Below are 25,751 nucleotides of genomic sequence, written 5' to 3'. Positions count from 1 at the left end.
TCGTTGCGGAGAGAGTTTTTTAGCATTTCAAAACAATTACTGCCACAACGATGTATTGAAGCTTCAAAGCAACAAAAAGACTAAATGTCCCCCCCCCCAACCCAAGACGAAAAATATTACGTCTTTTCAGCTTCAACCCATTTTGAGATGATCCCTTATTGTGTTTATGCTGTGCTAAGTATTCTTGGTGTTAATATGGTTTGTATAAATATAATGTAATATAATCATTAACACTATTATTATCACTATGTCCAGCTCTCACGACCATCTGTAAACGTTGTGTACATACTGAGACCAACTTTATTTTCATCTTATTAATACATTCTTAATTTATGCTTGCCTTATTTGATTTGATATACTTTGCTATTATTATTATGATTAATTTGTGTACCGGTATGTTTTATGTTGCACCTTAACGCCGAAACAAGTTCCTGTTTGGGGAATGTTGTTCACTGACAATGGAAATAAACCTTTATTCTGATTCTGACTCTGACATAATGTTTACTACTTGTCTGTCTCCCTGGTTCGAACTTCTTTAGCTATGCTGCTCCCACAGCTTGGAACACTCTCCATCAATCAAGTAGCTATTTGTGGAGAAAAGTGTGTAAAATCTGTAGAAAATAACAGGAACTGACATCACACTCATTCAATCCAAAGTTTATGCAGAATTTAAGATAAGATAAGATATGCCTTTATTTGTCCACACAATGGGGAAATTTGGGTGTTGCAACGCAAGTAGATAGAAAAGAAAAGAACAGATAACTTATAGAAAGTTTTAAAAAACACTTATAAACAAAACTCCAATAGACAGAACCTCTCATATTATTAATAAGAAATAGAGAGAGAGAAAAAAAATAAAATTAATTTACACAAATTATTTATTTTTTTTTACCCCTGAACAAAATTTTACAAAATAAAAGGTGCTCTCAAACATTTTACAATAGTTTTGGCCCAGTGGTTGCAAGCTAATTTCCTAGTGTGACGTCATCAATTACAAACAGGAAGTACAATTATAAACCGCAAAATGTGCTATTTTGGGATACAATTTTTATATTTTTTAGCCAAGTGTTATTTATATTTATCTTAACCCTATTTTAGTATAATAAGAAGTCCAACTTGTCATAGGCACTTTAATCTTTTATACAGTGCTGGTTTATTTTTGATGTGTTTTATTCTGTGCGCTGCATTGTGGACCTTCTGTTACCCCCGGGAGGCAGAGGACTTCTACACTTGTTTACACTAAAACAGGTGCGGACGGCTTTACACACCCACGACCATCGAACGGGACATTAAAAAAAAAATATCCCGTGACCTTGCAAACAAGGATTACGCCACTTGTCTGTCCCAGCGGGGAGGGGGTCTGCCCTGCCCCGTCGATGTGCCTTGAGCCGGGGACAAATTTACTGCTGCACAACGGGCGACGTTTGGAAACACGCGGGCGGAGAGGGACCAGACGGTTCGAGTTTCAGATCAAATTTGTCGTTTTCTGAGTGTAAGTGAATGATATGTTTCTCAGGGGGCAAATAAATGAGTAAAAGAGGTCTCTAGGTCCTCATAAATGCCATTCTGTTTGCTCTTGTCTGGTCCCGCAAGTACACTAGAGTTACAGTTTAGTCACACTATTCACTTAGAGTGGTTAAAAGGCATGTTCTTTCTTATAGCAATGCCATATTTTAAGTTCTGTAAGTTCATGCAAAACTAAAAAAAAAAAAAAATAGATGCCAAAATTTAAAAAATAATATGTTATCAAATGTGCATATATATATATATATATATATATATATATATATATATATATATATATATATATATATATATATATTGTAAATGTTGCAAATATAAGATAAGATAAGATATTCATTTATTGTCCCACATGGGGAAATTTCAATAAATAAGTAACGAAAAAGCTTATCACAGAAGTATAATGAATGAACTAAAATGAGCTAAATAAAGTCTGCTACAGTGAATAGTAATGTGAATAGATGATGGAGGATACACATTTGTCTTCAGGGGACAGTGCGATGTCCTGTATGTTTTTGACCTTGGATTTCTGGAAAAGTGCTTCTTGGTAGCTGCAGTTAACTAATGAATACTGATAAATCTGGTAACCTCTTTCCACCAATCAGAGACTGACAACAAGTGAAGGGTCAGAAAGTTACTTTCATTTCGGTAAGAATAGAAGTACATCCCATGATCTTCCAAAATAAAAGTACAACCTAATTTTACAACGTAATTTCTAACTAATTTGATGAAGTTAAGTTAAGTCAAATATGAGTGATCATGGCAATATTTTAAAAGTAAAAACACAAAGTACAAAAACAAACAATATCATGTGTTTGACGTTTGATTTATTTTTTCTTTATGTTTTAACATTTTTAGTTTTCCTGGTCAAATTGCTCTTTCAACATGGAAACCTGGAAACAAAACAGTCCAATTCAGTTTAATAAACCTGAATCCATATGAGACATTGTAACTTCAAAGGGCGTTTTCTTAGAGCAAAAGTATATATATATTTTGACAGATTGTACAAAAATAATTATATTGAATAATCATGAAAAATCTTAGTTATACATTTAAAAATGAACGGAAGCATTTGTTGTATCTATATAATCCTTACAAATTACAGTAGAAATCAACTAAAGCATATGTAAATGTCATGATGCCCTAAATATAGCTCTGGTTATTTGCATGCAGACTTGGTTATTTGCATGCAGACCATCAATTTTAATTTTAAAATTATTTTAAAATTATTCACTTCAAACGATATCTCCGTTCTCAATTGAATAGATCTTTTGGGTCACTAGAGAGTGAGTGGACGTTTCGCTTCAGTTTCACTTTGAACATTTTATTTTGAATCACTCTACCGGAAGTATCACCGTTGCCTTGCGTCACGTGATGAGTTTGACGTAACAGACGTAAAGATGGACGCCGCCGTCTCCAGTATGAATCGGAACAGAAGTTTACAGCCTTTAATCAGCATGTCGTGTATGAAAACCCTCCGAAAATGCACATATTTGTTTATTATCGTGTGTTTTATGACGAGAACATCGCGAGCGGACGAATACGAGCCGGAGGAGTTTTTGAAACGGGAATATTCTCTGATCAAGCCTTATCGAGGTAAGTACCTGTAATGCACTTGTGTAATTAGCACACTTTTAACATCAGAAATACAACGCGATCATCGTCTGAGAACATCGTATAGTTACATTAACGTTTATCATAATTAACCACGCAGAAATGTGTGCCTTCCTTTCATTTCACAATACGAGAAATAAAAGCTCCTGTCATATTCAGATATGTGAAAATTGGCTGCAGTTAAATTTTTTGATTTTATTTTAATTTTTTTTAGTTATAGCATTGATAAGTAGCTTGTTTTACCACATTTTCCATAATATTGTCTAAACATTGTCACCAGGATCACCTAAAACATAAAAATGTATCTCACTATATTATAGTGAGATACATTTTTGAAGAAATAATTTGCAACATCTTCAGAAATGGCCTTATTGTACTTAAATGACCCCCAGGCACAACATACAATAAGTGCCTGCATAAACTGTCGGTTTTTCAGGCTCGTACACCTTCTATAATCACATGTTTTTGCTTTTCAACACTCTTATGTCACCATCTCAAAATGTTCACTCAAAACATGTTCAGATAAGATTAACCGACCTGTTCACTCCCAAAACGATCCTCTTACTCCGCTGACTCACGTTAAAAAAACAAGCGAGTCATTGTCAGTTCATGTTCTAACTGTCGTGTGTTGTCGTTCTGCAGGTTTAGGTTTCTCCAGCTCGTCTCAGTGGGATCTGATGGGGACCGCCGTGATCACGCCCGACTATATCCGACTGACCCCCGACTCCCAGAGCAGGCAGGGCGCCGTGTGGAGCCGAATCGTACGTTCTGTGTGAATCCAAAAGTCAAAGCATAAGTTAAAATGATCTCTCCACTTTGTGTTTGTACAGCTAAATCTTATAAGCATTTACAATTTGACAGGCGGCAATATTGATGAAAAAAAACCTTTTAGTGTGCATTTGTGTTTTGCTCCATGTTTTTTGCCAATAATGTGACAAATACTTCCCCCGTCGTCATGTTGTATCTTGCAGCTAATGTAAACTCTAAAGGAAATATGCATAAATTGCTCAAATTTCAGATTATTATTTTTAAACTAGTCATTTTAAACTAATCTGTCAAAATCTCCATGGGGCATTTTTAACTACTGAGCACTTTTTATATTATTTTATGCTACAGTGCTCATCATTTTTTATAATTTTTAGAGGTTTTTATTGCCCCACTTGAACATAGGCCCGGGGTGGCGTACACTGCCAGCCATGCCACCTGGAGAAACAAAGTCTCCATTCAAATCTCATCATCAACATCTGGAAGAAGAGATCAATCAACATCCAACAAACTTAAAATTAAAGAAGAACTGATATCCAAACTTATGGACATTGCCACCGGACAGCACACACAAATTACATCACTCAACAGCGCCCTCATAGACACAGTGGTGTGGGACCCACATGGTTCCCCTCAGCCCTCCTGCTCAACTCCTCGCTCCAGGTTTGCCAGAAATAATTCAACAATACAAAAGAAACAACGCAGACGCACACTTGGAGCTACAATTGTCCCCACTTTAAGCCTCACTAACCGTTTTGTTGCACTGGCAAATGACTCACCTGTTCCAGCCGCTCCAGTTTAGACGCTTTCCAGATTGAATTTGTCTGTTGATTTCTCGGCGCTCCAGGATAGTGTCCCGAGTCACCTGTCCATGCAGACCGAGGACCCGCCACGGGCTTCGGTGCGTCCCGGGGCGGCCATCGGGTTTAAGACTTCTAAACGGCACACAAGGTCCTCGGCCAGACTGAATGTGATCAGAGAGGCAGTCCTGAGATGATCCAGTAGTGGTGTTCGGGCCTCGGCTCCAGTCTTGCCGCTTTCCCAGCACTGCGTTCACCCTCGCCGCCATCGGGGGTGTCACGGTCCCACAGCCGATGGCCCCGCAGTCACCAGTGGAGCCACGGCCACAACAAGCCGTGGCACGACTGCTGTTTGTGCCCGAGAACGCGCCTCTGCAGCAGGGACCCACTACTTAAGGGTCCGAGTCCACAGCCGCGTCTGGCCTGGAGCATCTCAGCTTGAGCGCTCACAGCAGCGATGGTTCACATCTCCCACCACTACAGCCAGCGATGGTTCACATCTCCCACCACCACAGCCAGCGATGGTTCACAGCACCGTAATCCACCCACGGATCGGCCTCAGCCACTCTTCTCTCCCACAACAGTCATCATCGGTGACTCTTATCATCAGACACGTTCGTTTCATTAACGCCATAAAGCACTGTATCCCAGGAGCCACGGTCTCACGGATTATGTGGAGACTTCCTGATCTGCGCCAGTCCATTCCCTCAACAGTTCACAGGATTATTGTTCACATCGGGACAAACGTCATATCATATAGACAGTCAGAGACTACGAAAAGGGTCTTCGTGGAGCTTTTTAATGTCCTGAAACCGTGGATCATTCAGGACATGTCTGTATTTGTCTCCGGACCCATTCCCACACTGAATTGCGGTGCTGACAGATTCAGTAGAACTCTGTATTTGAACGCCTGGCTTGACTCCGTTTGTAGGCTCCACTTCATCAATTTTATTCACAATTTTAACCTGTTTTGGGATCGTCCCTCTCACTACCGTGTGGATGGTCTGCACCCGAATAGACTTGGAACCCGTCTCCTCACAAACAACATGCTCTACGCTGTCCACTACCTGGTGGGCGTCACCGCACGTGAATGGAAGTACCATCACATTAGTCCTGTTCTCAGGTCTCTGCACTGGCTCCTGTGGCTCAGAGAAGAGACTTTAAAGCAGCTCTGCTCGTGTACAAGTCTCTCTGTGGCCTAGCACCAAAGTACATCTCAGACTTTTGTGTGCCATATGAACCATCTCAGACTCTCAGGACCTCAGGGAGTCAAGACCAGCCACGGAGAATCTGCGTTCCAGTTCTGGAACGTTCTGGGACAAAGGTCTGGAATGGCCTTCCTGAGGTTGTGAGACAGGCCCACGCCTCTGCGGTGTTTAAAATCTAAGCTAAAGACTGTTTTGTTTAGCCGCGCCTATGACTGAAATACTTTTACCTGGTTTTTAAGATTTTAAATACCACATTAATTTTATTTTATTTAGTTTGTCGTACATTGTTTTATATTTTTATAAATTGTAGTGTATTTTTATTTTTTTAAATGTGTTTTAACATTGTAAAGCACTTTGATTGCGCTTTGTACGAATTGTGCTCTATAAATAAATTTGATTTGATTATTATTATTAGGAGTATTGTACAGCAGAATCTTAACACTTTATACTGGCAGTTTAACAGTTTATTATTTAAGAGCCTATGACAGGTTTGTACAATTTTCTAATTTTGACTTTATTCGATGTATTTATACCTGTTGTACATTTAAATTGTAGTTTTACACCAATCAAGCAGGTACATGTGAGAAAAACTTTGAAAAATCTGTAGAAAATGACAGGAAGTGACATCACACTACGGATAAGATTTAGGGATATGCTTACGCAGAATTAACACAAAGTAACAATTCTTTGACTCTCTAAACATGAAGTTTAGAGAGTCGCTCTCATGTATTTTTGTATGTCAAATGAAAGAAAACTCTGACATTAGATGAGTTTTTGCCCAGTGGTTGCTGGGTAATTTCCTAGTGTGATGTCATCAATTACAAACAGGAAGCAAAATTATAAACCTAAAAAAATAATGATTTGAAAAAATGTAAATATATTTATCTTAAGTGCATTTTAGTTGGATGAGTCGTCCGACCTGTCAGAGAAATAGTGGTGTGCATACAAGTCAAACATAATTGACTGAATGACTGAAACTGTCCATGTGTTTGTGTGGTAATAGTCAATATGAATTACATTTTTTATTAGATTTTGAGCTTACAAAGTTTGGCTTGAAATTATTCTCTGGGTAAAGCTGTGAAATCCATTGACATTGACATCTCTGCTGCCTGACTATCGTTTACTACAGTTGTGCACCATGTTTGTGGGTGGGTAAAAGTGCAAAGAAACACTTCCCTTAGATACAACATGCATCAGAGTACATTGGCATAATCCATTATTAATTATTATTAATTATTTTTTGCAATCCATCAGAAAAAGTGCTAAATGTTCCTGTGAGTTGTAGTTCAATATCAAACAAAAAGTGAACGTACTTTAAACTACAGTGAACCCTCGTTTATCGCAGGGGTTACGTTCCAGCACGAACCCGCACTCATCGGCGTTTTCCGCAGCTCACACGCGCGCTCTCACCGGCCTCTCAAACTTCAATTTGGCAAGCGGTTTTACGTACGTGTGCATATTAATCCATAACGTTATTGACACACAGGTAGAGAAGACGTGGAGAGACTGTTTAGCCAATCAGAATGCAGAACACAATGCATGATGCAAATCCGCAAAGCAGTGAGACCGCGAAAAGTGAACCGCGTTATAGCGAGGGATCACCGTATTTCAAATATCACCTTTATACACTTGTAGGATATGCAGATGACCTCTTCATGTTGCCATGGTGACAGGAATGCGGGCTACGGTGTCATCAGCTAACAAACCCCCATGTGGAGATTTATGATCTCTGCAGGAGCAGAGAAACTTTGAACGTTGGAAATAACTTTCTCATCGAATGACTTCTTCAATTAAAAGGAACTCGGAGAGTCATTTTTTCTCCAAGACAAAAGTTAAAACGCTAAAAAGACAATGCGGTTTTAGTAGACAATCATCAGATTGCAGAATTTGTCCATCAGATGACTTTACTGTACATGACGTTATTGTGTTCTAAATGTTCATTTAAATGTTTTATAACTTGTAACTATTGTTGCCCAAGGTTAATGCTAAACAAAAGGTCTACATTACTCCAGATCTCTTACCTTATCAAGTTCTGACTGCATGCTGATTGGCGCAAGGGGAAGTGAGAGGCAGGCAAAGGAAAAGAGTTGGAGATTCCATTCAGTTCCATTCAGGTTTCCATCTGGCGCTCCATGGGAGTTCCATCTGAGGAGATCCATGAGATCGGATCTCGGGAGAATGAGGGCCTCTGGCCTAGCTAGGCTAAGCTAAGCTACGGGACAAAGACTTTCCAAGAGACATGCCCGCAGAAGCTAACTTTCTTCCCCAGAACTAAGAATTCTGTGCCCGTTTTTAAACGTGATTGAGACCACATCATGCAAACTCGAGCAAAGGACCTTTTTGCATCTTTTCAAGTCCAGGACAGTCTTTTCAGACCAGCCTCATTAGTGAATCAGCGCAACGGCCCTTTTTCTGAGGATCGTCTCAGAGCCAAGGACACGCAGGCTCTTGGACTCCACACCCGCCCATCTCCTCACAGCTTCTGGTTCCATTCGTATAATGCACTTCACAGGCTGGCTGATAGTATCATCTTAGAATTAACTCTAACACACAACTAGATAGATCTAGAACAATCATGTCTAGTGTTTCCGTCTGTTATCGACTCATTTGCATATTCCTAATTCATATATCTGTTCAATTATTTAGTCATTAAATCTTCATATACCACATTTGGTTCATTCATGTCCAGAAAACGGGTCAATGTCACTGTTACGTTCTCACAAACCTTCAGATCAATGAACAAATACATTTTTAATTAATTAATTAAGATGTTGATTATAGAGTTGTTAAATGCTGAATATACGGCTGGTGCCCCAATTTACTCTTAAAATATGATATCATACCCACACTTATGCAGTGGGTCATGTTGAATTCTTGAACAATTCTTTAATCAATATCAATCTTGAATGCTCTTTCACAAGTGGGAGGACATTCAGAACCTTGTAAGAATATATGCTACATATACTGGTGCAGCCCGTGCGAGGATGCATAAGCAAAGTATATTACCCTACACACTGTCACTTTTTGTTTTGTTTATCACCTTTTTTTGAAAAAGAACTGACATATGCTCGGAGAATATACGTGTTATACTTCTAGAATCAGGAAACTGCTTCACTTAAAGGCAATATCTGAACTTGTGAAGCTCTGAAGTGACAAGTTCAGTCACAAATATAAGCTACATACCCTAAATAACTGAAATATTTGCTTCAGGGAGTTAACTTCAGGGAGATCTTTTTACCCCTTTGTTTTCACGTAAATAACCAATTGTTTTCATCTTGCAGCCGTTTTACCTGAGGGACTGGGAATTAAAGGTGCATTTTAAAGTCCACGGACAAGGAAAGAAGAATTTCAACGGCGACGGTCTTGCCATTTGGTTGACGAAGGAGCGAATGCAAATTGGTAGGTTAAACTAACCAGGATAAGCTGTTGGACCATCATTAAACATGCAATATACACATTATCCATAACTTTGTGTTGAATATGGCACAAAATGACAAACTTAAGGATTAAGGCCCTCAGAATATGTCAGTTATGCATTCTTATCATTGCTGCGTTGGAATCAAAGGCATTTGGTGTAGGTTTTAGCAGGTTCACAGGAAGTAGAGGGTAGAAAAGCCACAATCCAGAGCAACAGCTTAACCACACGTCTTAAGTGTGAGAAGCACTCCAGTGACTTGAGTAAAAGTACAAATACAGCAGCAAAAGAGTTACGACTTGAACTCAAGCTTTAGGAAAGATGTCACCGTGGATGTGCTAAAAAAATAAACCGTATAGAACCATGTTGAGCAGAATTGGACCAATGAATACCAAAAGTTGTAGTTTTTACAGAAATATTGGCAAACAGACCTTAAATGAATGTCCCCAAAGGTGTGGTGGGTATACACAATGTCAAACCTAAAACAATCTTAATTTTCTTTTCTTTTTTTTGTTTCTTTTCGAACACTTGACAAATACAAGAACACAGAACAGGACCAGAGAGAAAAAGTCTAAAGAAAAACACATCAAGGCTTCAAAATAAAACTTAAGGCACAGGAATAGGTCCAAAGTCTGTCAAATTTGTCTGATATAGAACACACTTTTTTTTTTACTTTTCAGTCCAGTTAAAGGCGCAATGGACGATTTTTCGGCGATTTGAGAACGCATCGTGCGGACTGATACAACACACACGTGCGTTTGTTTATTAGCACAACGGAGCGCATCGCATCTCTCGTCTCCCGTAGATTTCTGTCCACTTCTGCGTCAGCTCGAACTGTCTTTCTCTGTCTTCATTTTGCCCCGTACACTGAGGGAACTATATTATGATAGATCCATGCACTTAGGCACGAGGAAACGTGGGGACGAACCGCACGCGGCTGCACGTGAGCGGTAGGTGCGTTTTATGATTGATACGTGGCAGGACTAATGATTTATCCACGCCACGAGGAAATATGACAAAAAAATTGCTGAAAAAAATTGTCCATACCACCTTTAAACATGTGACATGTTACTTCATTGCAGTACTTTCACTTTCCACCACAACATTTAAAGTACGTAACCATGTGTAGCCTGCACTCCTACTGGTTTAATGAAGAACTACAATCACAAAACTGAACCTGTGGAAAGCGGAAAGCTGTCGAGATCCAGAAAATGGCGTCGCAGCGGTTATTTTATCAAACAATATATGTCAATATAGTAATCATCACGATACATTTTCTTAGATTTGTAATTCTACCGTCTTTAATATTTTTAGGTCCTGTATTTGGAAACATTAACCAGTTCACAGGACTGGCCATTTTTGTGGACACCTACCCCAACGCGGAGAAGCAACACGACGTGAGTACAGTCCGAGTACGATCAGAAAATATTTCGTTGGATTAAGAGTGTTGAAATACTTTTTTTGGAAACTTCTGTTGTTGTTATTCTTTACTGCATCGTGATTTTTGAGCAGAAACTTCAGATCGGAGCTCAGGTAGAATCACTACTACATGGATGGTCATGGCGCATGTCCAGTGTCTTGTGTTTATCTCATCGTTTTCACCTGCTTTTCTTTTATTTTTTTTCCTTTTTTTTCTATTTCCTTTTTTAAATCATAATTTTAAATATTTTTTTTCACCTGCTTTTCTTATCTTTTTTTCTTTCTTTTTGGATAATGATTTTAATTTAATTAAAAAATGTTGCCTGCTTTTCTATATATTTTTTTTAAATAATAATTTTATTTTAATTTTTTCACCTGCATTTCACTTTCTGCATTTCAAAAAAAAAGTGGCAGATTCAACCCAAATGTGCCTCACCTTTGTTTTCCATCTTCATGTGTCGGTAACAGTTGCACAATAAGCATGCCATTTAAGTAGACATATTATGCGTGGTCTAGAGCATTTTTTTCCAACTTGTTTCCATTGTAAACTGTCCCGTTTGAGCTGAAATGTCACTTTTTCAGTTCTAGTAGAGTTTATGCAGATGATCACAGCATTCTGGGGGGAAAATGCAATTAAATCTCAAAGCTCAAAGCAGAGCTAAAATGTGAAAGAGCTGCTACTGCCTAGTTACAAATGTAAAGTTCTTCAACTCTTTGAAATATTTAGAAGAAGAAACTCGAGTAAACAGTTGTAGAAAGCAGATGAACAGGAACACTGCAGACTTTTACCTTTCTCTGCTTAAATATGTTTCTGAGTCATGTAGGGATGTCATCATATCAAATGTTAGTGTTGCGATTATTGTGCAAATAAAGATTCTGATTTGATGATTATTCACGATTATTCACGATTATTGACACTGAACAAACACCAGTGACATCTTTAATTTTCCTTCGTTCTCGTGGTCTGAGATGTTACCATTCCTCAAACTTGTCACCAAACTGAACTCTCTGAAAGACAAATAAAGTCAACTTCCAAGTTAAAATTACCATTTAAAAACAGTTCTTTCCTTTTAAGTCTATTTTTGGACAATAGATTGAACTAAACAGACTTAATTTTGCTTCTAAATTGTCACAATTATTATTATTTTTTGCTTCTTACGATTTATATTGTGACCTGAATTATAGGTCATCGATTAACCGAATGATCTTGACATCCCCAGTCGTGTTGAGGAAATTAACTGTTACCAAACAAACTGAGCCAAGTTTCAATTTCAATTTAGCTGGAAAAAAAAAGGTTACGCAATTGTTTGAGGGAAACAACAGCTTCACAGACAAGAACGAGGCCTAAATAAAAGCGAAAGAACACATTGAATACACATTGAAAGAGCATTTCAATTAAAAGAATGTCTGTAACTTCTATTCATTTTGGCCCCTAAATATTACATCATCAAAGCATATTAAGTGCTTTTTTATATCCGGCTTTTTATGTCACAATATCTGTACTTTTTCATTCACAAAAGATTGATTTGATACGGCCTGATTGTTGCAGGTTTTGACAAGGAAAATGATGCAAAAAAAGACAAACTAATGAAAGAAAGAGAAGATGTTAAAGATTGAACGAGTCATATTCAAATTCATTGCACTTAGCCTTCCAAATACTGCTGTTGCTCTAAAAATACGTTGACAAATCCATTGTTTGTCACGATCAGATTTCACTTAAATAAAAAAAAAAGTCTGATTTAATTATTACGTTATTTTGTTATTTATTATCATTTCATTATTATTACTACTCATTATTATTTATTTATTATTCTAGTTTTTTACTGGGCCATGTTAACGTACCCTAGTAAACATAGTAAAAAAAAAGCTCATAAAAGTCTTGATTTTTGCATAATACGTCTCCTTAAATCATAAATAAAACTGTTCTCAGCTGATTTCGTATGGACATATTTAGGATTGATTGAAATTGTTCGGTTTTCCCCCTGCGCAGAGGGCGTTCCCGTACGTGTCGGTGATGCTGGGGAACGGCACGCTGACGTACGAGCACGACAAGGACGGCCGCTCCACCGAGCTCGGGGGCTGCACGGCGATGGTCCGCAACACCCTGCACGACTCCTTCCTGCTCATCAGATACACGCGCAATCAGCTCACGGTATTTAGTCTGTTTTAAAGTGCCCCCTACAGGTCGGACGACTCATTGAACTAAAATGCAGTTGAGATAAATATATATTTGAATTTTGCTAAAGATCACAGAATAGCACATTTTTTAGGTTTATAATTTCACTTCCTGTTTGTAATTGATGACATTATACCAGGAAATTACCCAGAAAACACTGGGCCAAAATGTTGCAATTTGTTTTATCCGACAAATGAAAATTTAAACATACATTTTGTTGTTGTTGTTGTTTTATGGCGGTTGGCATCCAATTGTTGCATTACCGCCAGACTTTATTCCTCAGACTTTTCGTAGTCCTCAGACATTTTGTTGAATGAATGTTTAGAGGGTCAGAAAAGTTGTTTCTTTGTGTAAATTCTGCATAATCTTTGACTGGAATGAGTGTGATGTCACTTCCTGCCATTTGCTACAGATTTTTCAACTTTACTCCACAAATACCTTCTCGATTGGTGTAAGATTATTATGTAGATGTACATGTATAAATACACCAAATAAAGCCAAAATTAGTCATGTTCTCCAGGTGTAGTATACGGTATTTAAAATCATGAACTTTGACTGGACTTGAAGTATAATTTTAATATCGATTATATAAAGTGTTTCCCATTAATACCCATGACCAATTTATGCCTTCATAGTCTAAAACCAGCTGAGCAATAAAATTGTATTGTTTTTGCTTGTTCAGTTATTCAAATATATAGAAGTAACTTTATTTAATCTTTAATCAGGTCTATTTTTATTTGTTTTTTGGTACAGTATTTTTTTTCCCCTAAACATTTTCCCAGCATGTCCTTGTATAGTATTAAATATATTTATTCTTCATCTTTTTCCCTGATGTGTTTTGGAAGGATGTGTTGCTTCTGTTCCTGAGCTTGTTTTTGTTTTTTTGTGCAGCTTTTGACCGACATCGACGGTAAACAGACGTACAAAGACTGCGCCTCGATCTCAGGTCTGAGGCTGCCGATGGGGTACTTCCTCGGGACCTCCTCTGCCACTGGAGATCTCACGGGTTGGTAAACTATACGGCTGCGACTAACCATTGTTTTAGCTGTTGACTAGTCACAAGTTCATATTTTGATTAGTCATCTTGTCTAACTATTATTTATATTGTACGTTGGCATTTTAATGACTTAATCATCTAAATAAAGGTTGAAATATGGTGTGTTCTCAAAGTCTGAAAATCATGCATCCTTACAGTGAGCGTACTTCCTGACTGGTACTTGGCCCATCTCCATTCCAACAGTGACGGCTAATCGATGAATTGTTGCAGCCCTAGTAACCTGCAATGCCTTTACTTGTTGACATTTCCAAACATACGCTTACATACATCTTGTGGCCGTTTCCGTAGACAACCACGACCTGATCTCGCTGAAGGTGTACGAACTGACGGTGGAGAGAGACCTGCAGGAGGAGGAGGAGGAGGTGCTGCTGCCCAAAGTGGACGACATGGAGCAGTTTCACGGTACGACGAACCAGCCTGTCAGTGCTTAAAGGTGCCATAACATGCTTTTTGTCACGTTTCGTAGTCTATCCTAAGTGTATAATTGATAATAATAAGTGTTGTGCAACACCCTTAACATAATAGTTAAGAAATATCACCCAGACCTTGGACCCCCTCACCAACCCGGAAATGCAAACGGCTTGGTTTGATATTCGCCCCCACCTTTGCAAAGAGCGATCTGGCTCCCCCTCCCAACCCGTGACGTAGTCTCAGAGCGCGTGTGTGCCCCGCCCACCCGTGACGTAGTGTGTCCCCCACAGCTGTCTGCTCCGCGCTGCGCCGCTCCGCGCGAGTGAGTGAGAAACGATAGAACTTCAGATCAACACTACTTTGAGACTAAATAAATCTGGTGTTTATTCTACAGCGTGCGCAGAACAGATATATCTATAGATCTATAGGGGGAGGGGGGATGGTTGTTGTTGTTGTTGTTGTTGTTGTTGTTATTGTTTTATGGCAGTTGGCATCCAAGTGTTGCATTACCGCCAGACTTTATTCTTCAGACTTTGTTGTTTGTTCAGGGGGGATGGTGACGCGTGCTTGCCCTTATGACGCGGTCTTGCCTCCACCCCCCGTCAGTTTGGAGATTCGAGGAAAGGAGATAGTCTGTAATATAGCTAAACACTGCGGGAATCAATCCAAAAAACACTCTGGGTACATATATGAAGCACAAATAGCAATGTAAGAAGGTTAAAAGCTCTGAAAAGTCGATTTTGCATGTTATGGGAGCTTTAAAGTAGACCGCTATGAACACCAGGTGCCACCGGGGGGCAGCAGAGTGCAAGACGCTTCACCCACATTGCCTAGTATACATCTGGTGTGTGAATGATTGGTCTGGGTTGGAGGTAGATGGCGCAAAAAAGCACTTTATAGAATTATCAAAAACATGCTCGTTGTCTGGTCTCATTACAACTGCGTGCTTCAAGGGTAAGGCGGCTTTTTTTTTCCGTCCCCATGGTAATTCCCTGTGCTGCCAGTAGATGACGAGCTAACCCCAAACCCGATGAAGGAACGCCCGACCTGTCCTCTATGGTCATTATGCAGTTCAGCCCTGAATAGTTCCGTGTGTGTTTGCAGTGGACGTCCAGGAGGAGGGCATGAGCGGCGTCCAGATCTTCATCACCCTGCTCTTCTCCGTCATGGGCCTCGGGGTGCTCGCCGTGGTCGGGATCGTCGTGTACGGACGCTGGAAGGAAAACAAGCGCAAGAGATTCTATTGACGCTCGCCGGATCGCCGCGGTATTTTACGCAACGCCGACAAAATCGCAGTCAAAAGTGATGAGTCTCCAGGTCATTGTCAGCAAAATCGGTCACGGTCACCTTTTTCAATTGGACGAAGTGGCATTTTCGGATGGAGGGGTAGGAAACAAAAGTGCAGAAAACCCACAAATGTTGAGTCCTTTGTGAGTTATGATATGGGCCACCACTTCAGACATATTTGCCAAAAGACTTAAGACATCTACATGTTCAATCTTTAATTTAAAAAAAAAAATTCTTCACAATGCATCGCCATTTTGAACCATCAGCAGCTCAATATAATGGTACGACTTAAGTGGAACGCAACTTATTTGATGTTTTTTGTGTTTTGTGAAGCCACTTTGTTTAAATTGAAGCCATCGTGTGACTAGTAAAATAACTTGATTCATAAGACACAATTACAAATGGGCTCAGACGACGAGAACAGAAGCGTAGAATAAACCAGAAAAGCACAACAAACTGAAAAACTAAACTGGAAAACAGGGTAAAATTGAATAAGTGCAACTGGCGCATTCTTTGACTAGTTTGATCACAATCCGAAACGTTAATAAGGAAAATATGTGCTGGAAAATGGTTAATTTTGTTAGAAATGCGGGTGTTTCAGAACTGTACTTACTAAAATCTGAGTATTAAGAGGTAAACGTTTGGAATTGTGACAGAAAGTGGCCAAACTGTGTCAATAGTGTAATGAAATCTGAGTCTGATCATTAATTAAAGTCTGCAACGTTGTTTAATATTTAGCTGACGCCTCTGACATGAAATAAACAATAAATCAATAGGATACACAACTGTGACTTTGGAGGCTACGCTCACATTTATCGCCTTTTTAAACTGAGCTGCAGCTAACGATCATTTTGCTGATTAAAAAGTCACGCGATGAAAAGATTTGGACTAAATTTGACGTAATGAAGCTGACGTGAAGCTGTTTGAGGATCTGATGGAGCACGTTTATGGACAAATACACAGAATTTCATCATTTGCATAGATTTCCGACTCAATTTCAGTCATAAAACTACTTTTCTCAGCTCGTGGCATGTTATGGATCCTCACCTTTCTCTCTTGTTGGCCGGGGGAAAGTGTCCTTTATCACCCCCTGCCGTCTGGAGAACTAAAGAGTATGACTTTATGAGGGTGAATAGAGAAATGGAGAAAATAAATAATATGAGAAAGACAAAAGCAAAAGGACAAACATTAGACAAATCATTCTACCACTTGGAGAATGTTGAGTGGCATTTTTAAAAATCTAATTTAGCATAAACTCTTTTGTAGATTACGGACGAGTTGGAATTCTAAAATAAATTCATTCTTACTTAGCGTACATATTTAACTCAAGGTTCAAACGTTAGATGATTACGTATGTGGTGTTGTTACCATTTACAAAAAAGCAAACCAAATATTAGCATACAACATCCACACAAATACATGACAAATTCAATCAAATCTATGTATAAATAATGAAATAACTTGAGCCATTTTCTGACTGGTTTCTCTGCACTGAAAAGTAAATGTGTGTCTAGTTTTACATTGTAAGCGCTGTGCCAGATTCAAACCGACTTTTCTAAACTGTAGTTTCAATCGAACTGAAATACAATCTGTGTCCGATCACTGTTCAAACTTTTCTTCATTTCACCAGCTTTTTTGTGAACTCTGACCTCTCGTGTAGCTTTGGGTTTCACCTCTTACACTGTGAATTTAAAGTGGTCGTGTGTCGGAAGGAATGAACTGGAAAATATGAACAAAATTATTGCTGTTGTTGTTGTTGTCGTTGTTGGAAAGAAAATAAAAGTGTATTTTTTTGGGATGGAACAAGGTTGTGCCACGGGTAGAATGAGCTGGTGATTTATTATTTTTCTGGTTTTATTTAAAGAAAAGTCCCTGTTTTTCCCAAGTTTCGCCATAGATTTTATTATAATGCCACTTCCTGGTTGGACATTGGAACTATATTGTAAACAAGGGCCAAAATTCATATAAATTGCACAGTGATTTTATTTTGTCAAATTATTGCTGTCGAAATGATGTCAGTTGTGTGTAAATCGTCCCTTAGTGATGACATAGGCAGACGCATTCCACTGCTTCCTGTCATTTTCAGCTTTTATTTAGTTCTCGTCAAAAAACTGATCATATTAACCACATGAAGTAATAATTGAAAAAACCGTCATGTGCAATGGTTACGTTGAATAAGAAGCTGTAGCTCTGTTATAAAAGGCAGTTTTACAACGAAAAAAATTAAAATAAAATTGATTTAAAAAAGATTTGTGAGGCTATAACTATGAATTGAACTAATAGATTACATATTATAGGTCAAAATCTTGTCTCTCGTTTCATCTTGTTCCTTCCCTGCTCTTTGTTGAAGTGTGTTTTGGTTTAGTTTTTTTTGTTCAGCCAGTGCCTTTACTGCTGTTGTCCACTAGATGTCTCTGAGCGGTCTGAGCGTGCCCCGCCCTCTGTGACTGTGGCAGGGTGATGAGGTCATGGGTCAGACTCTTCAAATACACTGCAAATGACCTTGTTAAAACTCAAAAAATACACTTTGTTTCTAAGTAAACATGTCTTGAACGCTTAATAGTCTTACTTATTTAGTGTTTATTTTTTCATTTTTTTTGTCTAGATTTAAGTGAATAAATCTTGGTTAGATGTATTAATTAAATTTGCAGTTATTTGAGCTACATGCAGTAGAACAAAAGACATTCTTGCCACTAAATCTTCAATCATTGCAACCACGGCCCTTTATTTCTAATTCTAGCAAAATCTGAAAAAGTGTTTTAACTTTTTGTTTGTTGATAATTAACATAAATCTTAATTAACAAACTATTATGTTGGTCTTATCTCCATGTAAACAAGAAGGCTTTATGGCGGCACCACCAGACCAGTCAGATCTGTGGAGAAAACCAGCTGAAATCTTAATTAACAAACTATTATGTTGTAAAAAATTAAATAATATCATGCGACTGTATATGAAATGTTGTCAAATCAAATAATATCATCAATCTTTCTATCAATGCACATTTATTTAAAAAAAAATTCAGTTCCAGTTTCTCGAAATTCACACGTTTTATTGTCAGTGTATTTTGGAATTCAATATTTGACTTTTTGTGAACAAATCCCATGCTGTAGCTCCTGTTCGATTACTGTTTTCTATTTATATTTCTGTATGTGTTTCTCAGTCATGAACAAATTGCATTATTATAAATGTCTACAACAGCTAATGATATTTTTGCTTACATTTTATGACAAATTGATCCACTGAGGAGTTAGTGTTTTATTAACTTTAACATAATTAAACGTTTCATGAACCACTATTTCTAACACATTTGATCGTCATTGTCTCTTTGTTGTGTATTTCTTTTTTGCAAATGTCTGTGTCGTTTGTACTGCTGAATGTCTCCGGAAGCTTTTTAACCAACAACTTCACCTCTAGGAAATTATTTAATTAAAATGAGAATTGTGAACAATCTTTCCTAGATAAATGTTTCTTACATTATCTTTTGGATCCTGTTTTTTTGGTGTGCTTGAAAGTCTATGTATTATATTTCCAGACAGTTTGCTTGGAAGTGTTTGTTTAGTTTTGCTGTTCCACCATTACAGAAAAGTATTTGTTCAATTTAGATGAAAAAATGAATTAGTCTAGAAATGTATTAATTAATTACATATGTTTTTTTTCCCTTCACTTGTTTTCTTCATTTGTAAAATAAAAAATGCAGCTTTTTGTTAAAAAAATCTGCTTTTGTAAAAATTGCATTTCTGGGCCACCATACTTTATATACTTTATTTTATTTGTATTTTTAATATTATTTCCTTTCTGTTGTTTTGTTTTTGTTGATCTATTTTCAAATTTAAAAAATATATAGCAAAAAATAAAAATGTCCCACAGAAAAGCAATAAACTGGTCTTATCTCCATGTAAACAAGAAGGCTTTATGGCGGCACCACCAGACCAGTCAGATCTGTGGAGAAAACCAGCTGAAAGGAGTCAAAATAAATAAAATAAATACTACAATAACCATCTTAAACACAGTATTTGAGTTTCCAAATGTGAAATATCCGTATGAACAGGTCAGGAGAGGCTGTTGTGGAGTGGACCGTCCCTTGTTGCCACATCAAACACGGCTCTCGACAGTATAAACAACATAAACGGTATAAACAGAGGGACCGGGCGAGACGCGTCGCTTTGAGAGTAAGAGCGGGTCTAATTCCAGCTCATCTTTATCAAGTCCTACCAAGGATACGATCAAAAATGGATCGCTCGTGTGTCAACTGCCTCAAGTCCTTCCTTCTGCTCCTTAACTTCCTGTGCTGGGTAAGTGTTAGTGATCTAAAGGTTTTACACGGCTGCAGCGGGCACGATATTTTGCAGAGGTGGGCAGTAGTCATATTCCAGTAGTTTTCAGACCTTTACTCCTATACTTTAATAATATTCAGTGCGAAGTAACTATACTGCATGCTTTGTGTTGAAATGAGCGAACCGATCCCATTATTTTTGTCAAGAACCGTATTAACGCCGAACTGCGGAACATTCCGGGCCCAATGATAACCCTTTAGTGCCGCACGTGAAAAAGGGTAGATGTCTTGCCCAAGGATTAGAGAAGTACGGATCCAGATACCAATTTTCTTTCCGTCATCGATCATGGCGATGCTTTATATACGCAGCTCCCTCATCCACTCCACACAAACTAGACTCAATTCGTAGGAAACATTATTGGTATTTACGTTTACAAAGCCATTCTTCAGTCATCTCCTCGCTGTCAGCTGCAGTTAGCGGCCTCGATGCCTCACTGGAACTGGAAAAAGTGTGGCAATTGAGAGCGATTGAGTTTATATTGTCATATTTTCTGTACTGTCCAAACTGCTTTGTATAAATCAAAGCTCAAGCGGCCGGTAATTAGTCGTATAAAGGTCCAATTAAGACGGGTGCTGGTTCTGGACTGGTGCTGGTTCTGGACTGGTGCTGGTTCTGGACTGGTGCTGGTTTTGGACTGGTGCTGGTTTTGGACTGGTGCTGATTTTGGACTGGTGCTGGTTCTGGACTGGTGCTGGTTCTGGGCTGGTGCTGGTTCTGGGCTGGTGCTGGTTTTGGACTGGTGCTGATTTTGGACTGGTGCTGGTTCTGGGCTGGTGCTGGTTTTGGACTGGTGCTGGTTTTGGACTGGTGCTGGTTCTGGGCTGGTGCTGGTTTTGGACTGGTGCTGGTTTTGGACTGGTGCTGGTTCTGGACTGGTGCTGGTTCTGGACTGGTGCTGGTTCTGGACTGGTACTGGTTCTGGACTGGTGCTGGTTTTGGACTGGTGCTGGTTTTGGACTGGTGCTGATTTTGGACTGGTGCTGGTTCTGGACTGGTGCTGGTTCTGGGCTGGTGCTGGTTCTGGGCTGGTGCTGGTTTTGGACTGGTGCTGATTTTGGACTGGTGCTGGTTCTGGGCTGGTGCTGGTTTTGGACTGGTGCTGGTTTTGGACTGGTGCTGGTTCTGGGCTGGTGCTGGTTTTGGACTGGTGCTGGTTTTGGACTGGTGCTGGTTCTGGACTGGTGCTGGTTCTGCACTTGTGCCGAGTCAGAATCAGTTTTGGAACCAGAAGCCGGTTCTAAAACTGGCACTGAACTCGAACCAACTTGGTGCTAAAAAGCTACAAACAGTCTTGTTTAGCTGTGCATGTCACTGAAAGGATTTTATTTGCTCTCTTCTCTTTTATGTCTTAAACTGTCTGTGATTTGATGCATTTTTCCTGTTGTGTGAAGCACTTTGCCTTGTGTATGAATTGTGCTTTACAAATAAACTTGCCTTGGTGGAAATGGAGCATGTGCAATACTGAATGCTTAACCCTCAACCTTTTGCTGCCAACAAAATGCTAATGAAAAAACAAAAATGTACTCATAAAAGTCTGGACTGACATGATGAAAATGTGTTTTCAGCTGTGCGGCGCGTTCGTCGTGGCCTTCGGAGAGTTCCAGGTGATGAATTCACTGTTTGCGTCTCTGGTCACGTCGTTTTGGCCCATCTTCCCGGCCAACACTCTGCTGGTGACCGGCACCATCGTGACCTGCGTGTGCTACCTGGGCATCCTGGGGGGCTTCAAGGAGAACCGCTGCATGGTCATCACCGTGAGTGGTCATCATCATGGTCATGGTCAGAATCATAGTCATAGTCATGGTCATGGTCAGAATCATAGTCATAACCATAGTCATAATTGTAATCATAGCCATAATCACACTCACACCAAAGATTATTCCCTTGGGGATAAATAAAAGTGATTCTGAATATCAAAAGTATATCGATAAACGATGTCTAACCCAGGAGACAGGAACAGTACTAAACCAAGTGTAAATTAACATTAACATTAACATTAACATTAACATTAACATTAACATTAACATTAGCGTTAGCGTTAGCGTTAGCGTTAGCGTTAGCGTTAGCGTTAGCAATAGCATTGTTTGTTTATTTTGGGGCCCCATTAGCCATTGCTTTGAGATCCACATAATAAAAACATTACATACAGTTAAAAAATACATGGCTTCCTCTCTCCTTTTATTTTTACAGTACAGCGTAAAACTCATACTTTGAAGACGTACAACAACAGTAGGTGGCGGTAAATGCAACTTTTCAGTTGGCTGCAAACCGCCATTAAAAGTAACAAAAGAAGAAGACAAACATAAAAATACAATTTTAAATAACACACAATTTACATTATTATTTTTACATTTTGTATTATTCCTATTAATTGCTCATATTTGAATACTGACTCTTAAAAACAGCATTAGTATTGTACTGTTTCCCTCGTCACTCTCGCTTCTGTGAAAAGATAATAATTGCAATATATTATAAAATTAAAAGATCCATAGTAATGAAACCAGGAGGAGCTGTGTTGGTTCTGTTTGTGTCTTGAATGCTCTTGACGTGAGTGTTGCTCCTGCAGTTCTTTGTGCTGCTCTTCGTCCTGATGCTGGTGGAGTTGGCGATGGCGTGTGTGTTTCTGGTCTACAGCCGAGAGGTGCCTGCACACACTTTACACCACCAAACCACTGCCAAAAGCAACGCTCTAACACTAAATACATGTTTCTGTTCAGATTAACACTTACTTTGAAGACGACCTGATGAAAAGCCTGGTGAGCTACAGGGACAACACGCCCAAGGCCAGCAAGAAACTCAGAGACGATTTTGACGCTGTGCAGCACCTGGTAAACTATGGAAAACTGTTGGTTATGTTCTTGTACTTTTCTGGTGCAATACTGTCATCTCTCCATTGTAAAATATAGATTATCTTTAATATGGCAGTGTTTCCCGTTAAAAAGGGAGAGAATGGTGCCCCCTGTAGTCAAAAAACAACACTGGTGCCACAAAATCACACTTGGTCGACCCGTCATAAACAGTTCAAATGACTTATATTGGGCAAAAAGAGCACTGACATATTAGATTTAATTATTTATATGAAAATGATTTATGCTACCACAGTCTACCACTAGTTTTTGTGCCGTAATATAAAGTTTGAACTACATATTATTACATACCTTAAGTAAGACATCATGACTTAAAGGACAAATATTTAAACATGATCTTGAATACATTTACTTCGGCCTCTCTTGTTATAGAACTTAAAATCATGTGATTTCCAAAACCATACATGACATTTTCTGAGGCATTTCCCACGGCATGAATTGCGTTAGAGCTCCATCTACTGGCCGCAGAGGGAAATAAAAACACTTAGATTTCCCCCGTCATGCTAGTGCAGGCGCTCAGTTGGTATGAACGCAATTTGACATCAGAAATGCTCAGAACGATTCATGGTCTTAAATAAAGCACTGAAGAGTTTGACGCTCCATATGACATAAAAAACTGGAATATTTGGAAAGTGATGAGTGTTTTTGGGGAAAAGACTCACTAAAAAGATGATATCAAACGAAAGTGAATGATCTAAATACAAATCCAGGTATTTTTTGATGAGGGAACAATGTAGTAAAATGGTTTAAAGCTAAAAAAAATATACATTTTGCATAATATGTGTCCAATCTCATAAAATGTCATATGAATAAGTGTAACAACACATTTTAAGCTCGGAAAAAATAAATAAACTCAAAATATATAGGTGTTTTTGCAGTGTAGATACCGGCTTTGTTGTTTTCTTAAAGCTAAGGCCAGATATGGTTATGGAGAACAATAATGCCATAAGTGTGTATTCTTTGTCTGTTCAGTTCGAGTGCTGTGGCGTGAACAGACCCTCAGACTGGGGGAATAACGTTCCCATCTCCTGCTGCACCAAAGACCCCTGTCTCGCTGCCAACTACACCATCTGGGACGAGGTACGTGGTCTGATCTGTCAAGGAAAAAGACCACTGTATTTGGATAAGTTTGAATATGTTTTTAATGAATTGTTTATTCAGATTTCGGTTGTGGTTGTTGATATTTTGTAGTTAAACCAGATGAGAAGCGTCGCTGTGAATTGTGGGAACTCAAAATGGGTGTGGTGTTTTAGAAAATGTAATCAGAATCAAAAAATAAGAATGGATTTGTAAAAAATAAACTGAATTAAATAACAGGTTCACCATGGAATAAAATCCAATAGCTTTTGCTCAACTAAACCATCATTTACATTGATCTTAATTTATTAAAAAAAAAAAATCCCCTCACAACATATTTCAGATTGACATAATCATGTAAATTTTTGCATGTGAGCTGAATATTGACGTGACAAAGATGAAGCCCAGATTCAACCGTTGGAAGGCGACAGCAGGAGGATTTCCTATGTCTCTCAGAGGAGCAGCAGCAAAAAAATATTACAAATTAGAACAATACTTTTTAGAGACCCCCAGGCGTGTTTAGAACAGCCTGGTACCTGTGTTAACACTCTATCCCATTTGTTTTAATGAAGCACAAACATAAAAACACACATTTGGCTGTTTGTAGACAGTGCAAAACATTTACATCTCACATTCGTCACTATTTGCAGTAAGTATGCAGATCGATGACCTTATGTACATGTGCATTCTGATTAGGCCCTGTTTACACGGCAACACATGCTCTTATTTCCATTTGAAAGTGTTGCTCCTCTTCAGGGCTGCGTGCTGAAACTCAGGGACTGGTTTGCTCACAACTATCGCAGCACCGGGTCTGGAGTGGTCACAATGTTCATCATCCAGGTACGAGTCACACAAGATTATTCATACAACTGTAATGTCCTCGTTCCCATAAAATATTAAAGAAGTTGAGGATTATATACTTGACAAACATGGCACAGTCTATGCACGTTAGCAATTTACTGCTACCATTACTGCTACTGTTACTGCTATAACGACAAGTACCCGTGTATGTGGTACGAATAAAACATTTAGAATAATGCCAGAATTCTAAACCTTAATGGGCCGTGCTTGAATATATTTGAATTTAAAACACCAGCCGAGTATATGCCTATGTATAATACTAATATGCCTATGTATAATACTAATATGCCTATGTATAATACTAATATGCCTATGTATAATACTAATATGCCTATGTATAATACTAATATGCCTATGTATAATACTAATATGCCTATGTATAATACTAATATGCCTATGTATAATACTAATATGCCTATGTATAATACTAATATATGCACTACTATTGTCCTGTACCTGTTCTCCCAATGTTGTTTTTGCTTCTTTTTTTGCAGTTCATTTGTCTGTGCATAAGTGTCCCTCTTTTCTGCCACTTCAGTCGAGAGGGCCTTGGTTACCAGTAAAAACAAAACCTCCTAACAACCTGCTCCCATCGACCACTACTGTAATTAGGATGTATTTAAAACCCTTTTGTAATAGCACTTGTTGTAGATAAGCATGTGGATTTAATCAGATGTAAAAGGACTGCTACATGAATGCAGTAATGACTGTATGAATGAACGAATACACGGAATACTGGATGCACTGATCTTGAATATAATATATGGTATAAATGATTATTTTTCTCGTTATGATTTGAACATTGCACCTGCTCGTGTCACGTGGTCATTTTAAAGTGCCACTAGATGGCGCTGTCAGCCTGAACATGTCAGTGGATGAACTGCATTTTAGAATAACAGATTCTATCCACCAAGAGTAAAGACATTTGTTTGTATCGA

General features: G+C 38.6%; 2 protein-coding genes across 2 annotated transcripts; both read left to right on the top strand.

Annotated features, from left to right (window-relative positions):
- Nucleotides 1-2,885: 2,885 nt before the first annotated feature.
- On the top strand, nucleotides 2,886-19,151 carry lman2lb (lectin, mannose-binding 2-like b). Its single transcript, XM_072433657.1, has 8 exons — nucleotides 2,886-3,117; nucleotides 3,778-3,896; nucleotides 9,190-9,307; nucleotides 10,638-10,720; nucleotides 12,733-12,894; nucleotides 13,810-13,924; nucleotides 14,264-14,377; nucleotides 15,491-19,151. Exons 1-8 carry the CDS (start codon nucleotides 2,922-2,924, stop codon nucleotides 15,631-15,633), a joined length of 1,050 nt encoding a protein of 349 aa, XP_072289758.1. The 5' UTR covers nucleotides 2,886-2,921; the 3' UTR covers nucleotides 15,634-19,151.
- Nucleotides 19,152-19,881: 730 nt separating this feature from the next.
- LOC140347060 (leukocyte surface antigen CD53) lies at nucleotides 19,882-25,469 on the top strand. Its single transcript, XM_072433385.1, has 7 exons — nucleotides 19,882-19,966; nucleotides 21,574-21,762; nucleotides 22,575-22,649; nucleotides 22,726-22,836; nucleotides 23,848-23,955; nucleotides 24,709-24,792; nucleotides 25,308-25,469. Exons 1-7 carry the CDS (start codon nucleotides 19,904-19,906, stop codon nucleotides 25,374-25,376), a joined length of 699 nt encoding a protein of 232 aa, XP_072289486.1. The 5' UTR covers nucleotides 19,882-19,903; the 3' UTR covers nucleotides 25,377-25,469.
- Nucleotides 25,470-25,751: the final 282 nt, after the last annotated feature.

Source organism: Eucyclogobius newberryi, unplaced genomic scaffold (assembly GCF_026437365.1).
Source record: "Eucyclogobius newberryi isolate DKJ021-1_F unplaced genomic scaffold, fEucNew1.0.hap1 SCAF_6, whole genome shotgun sequence".
NCBI classification, from domain to species: Eukaryota; Metazoa; Chordata; class Actinopteri; order Gobiiformes; family Gobiidae; genus Eucyclogobius; species Eucyclogobius newberryi.
This window is presented reverse-complemented; position numbering and strand designations above follow the sequence as displayed.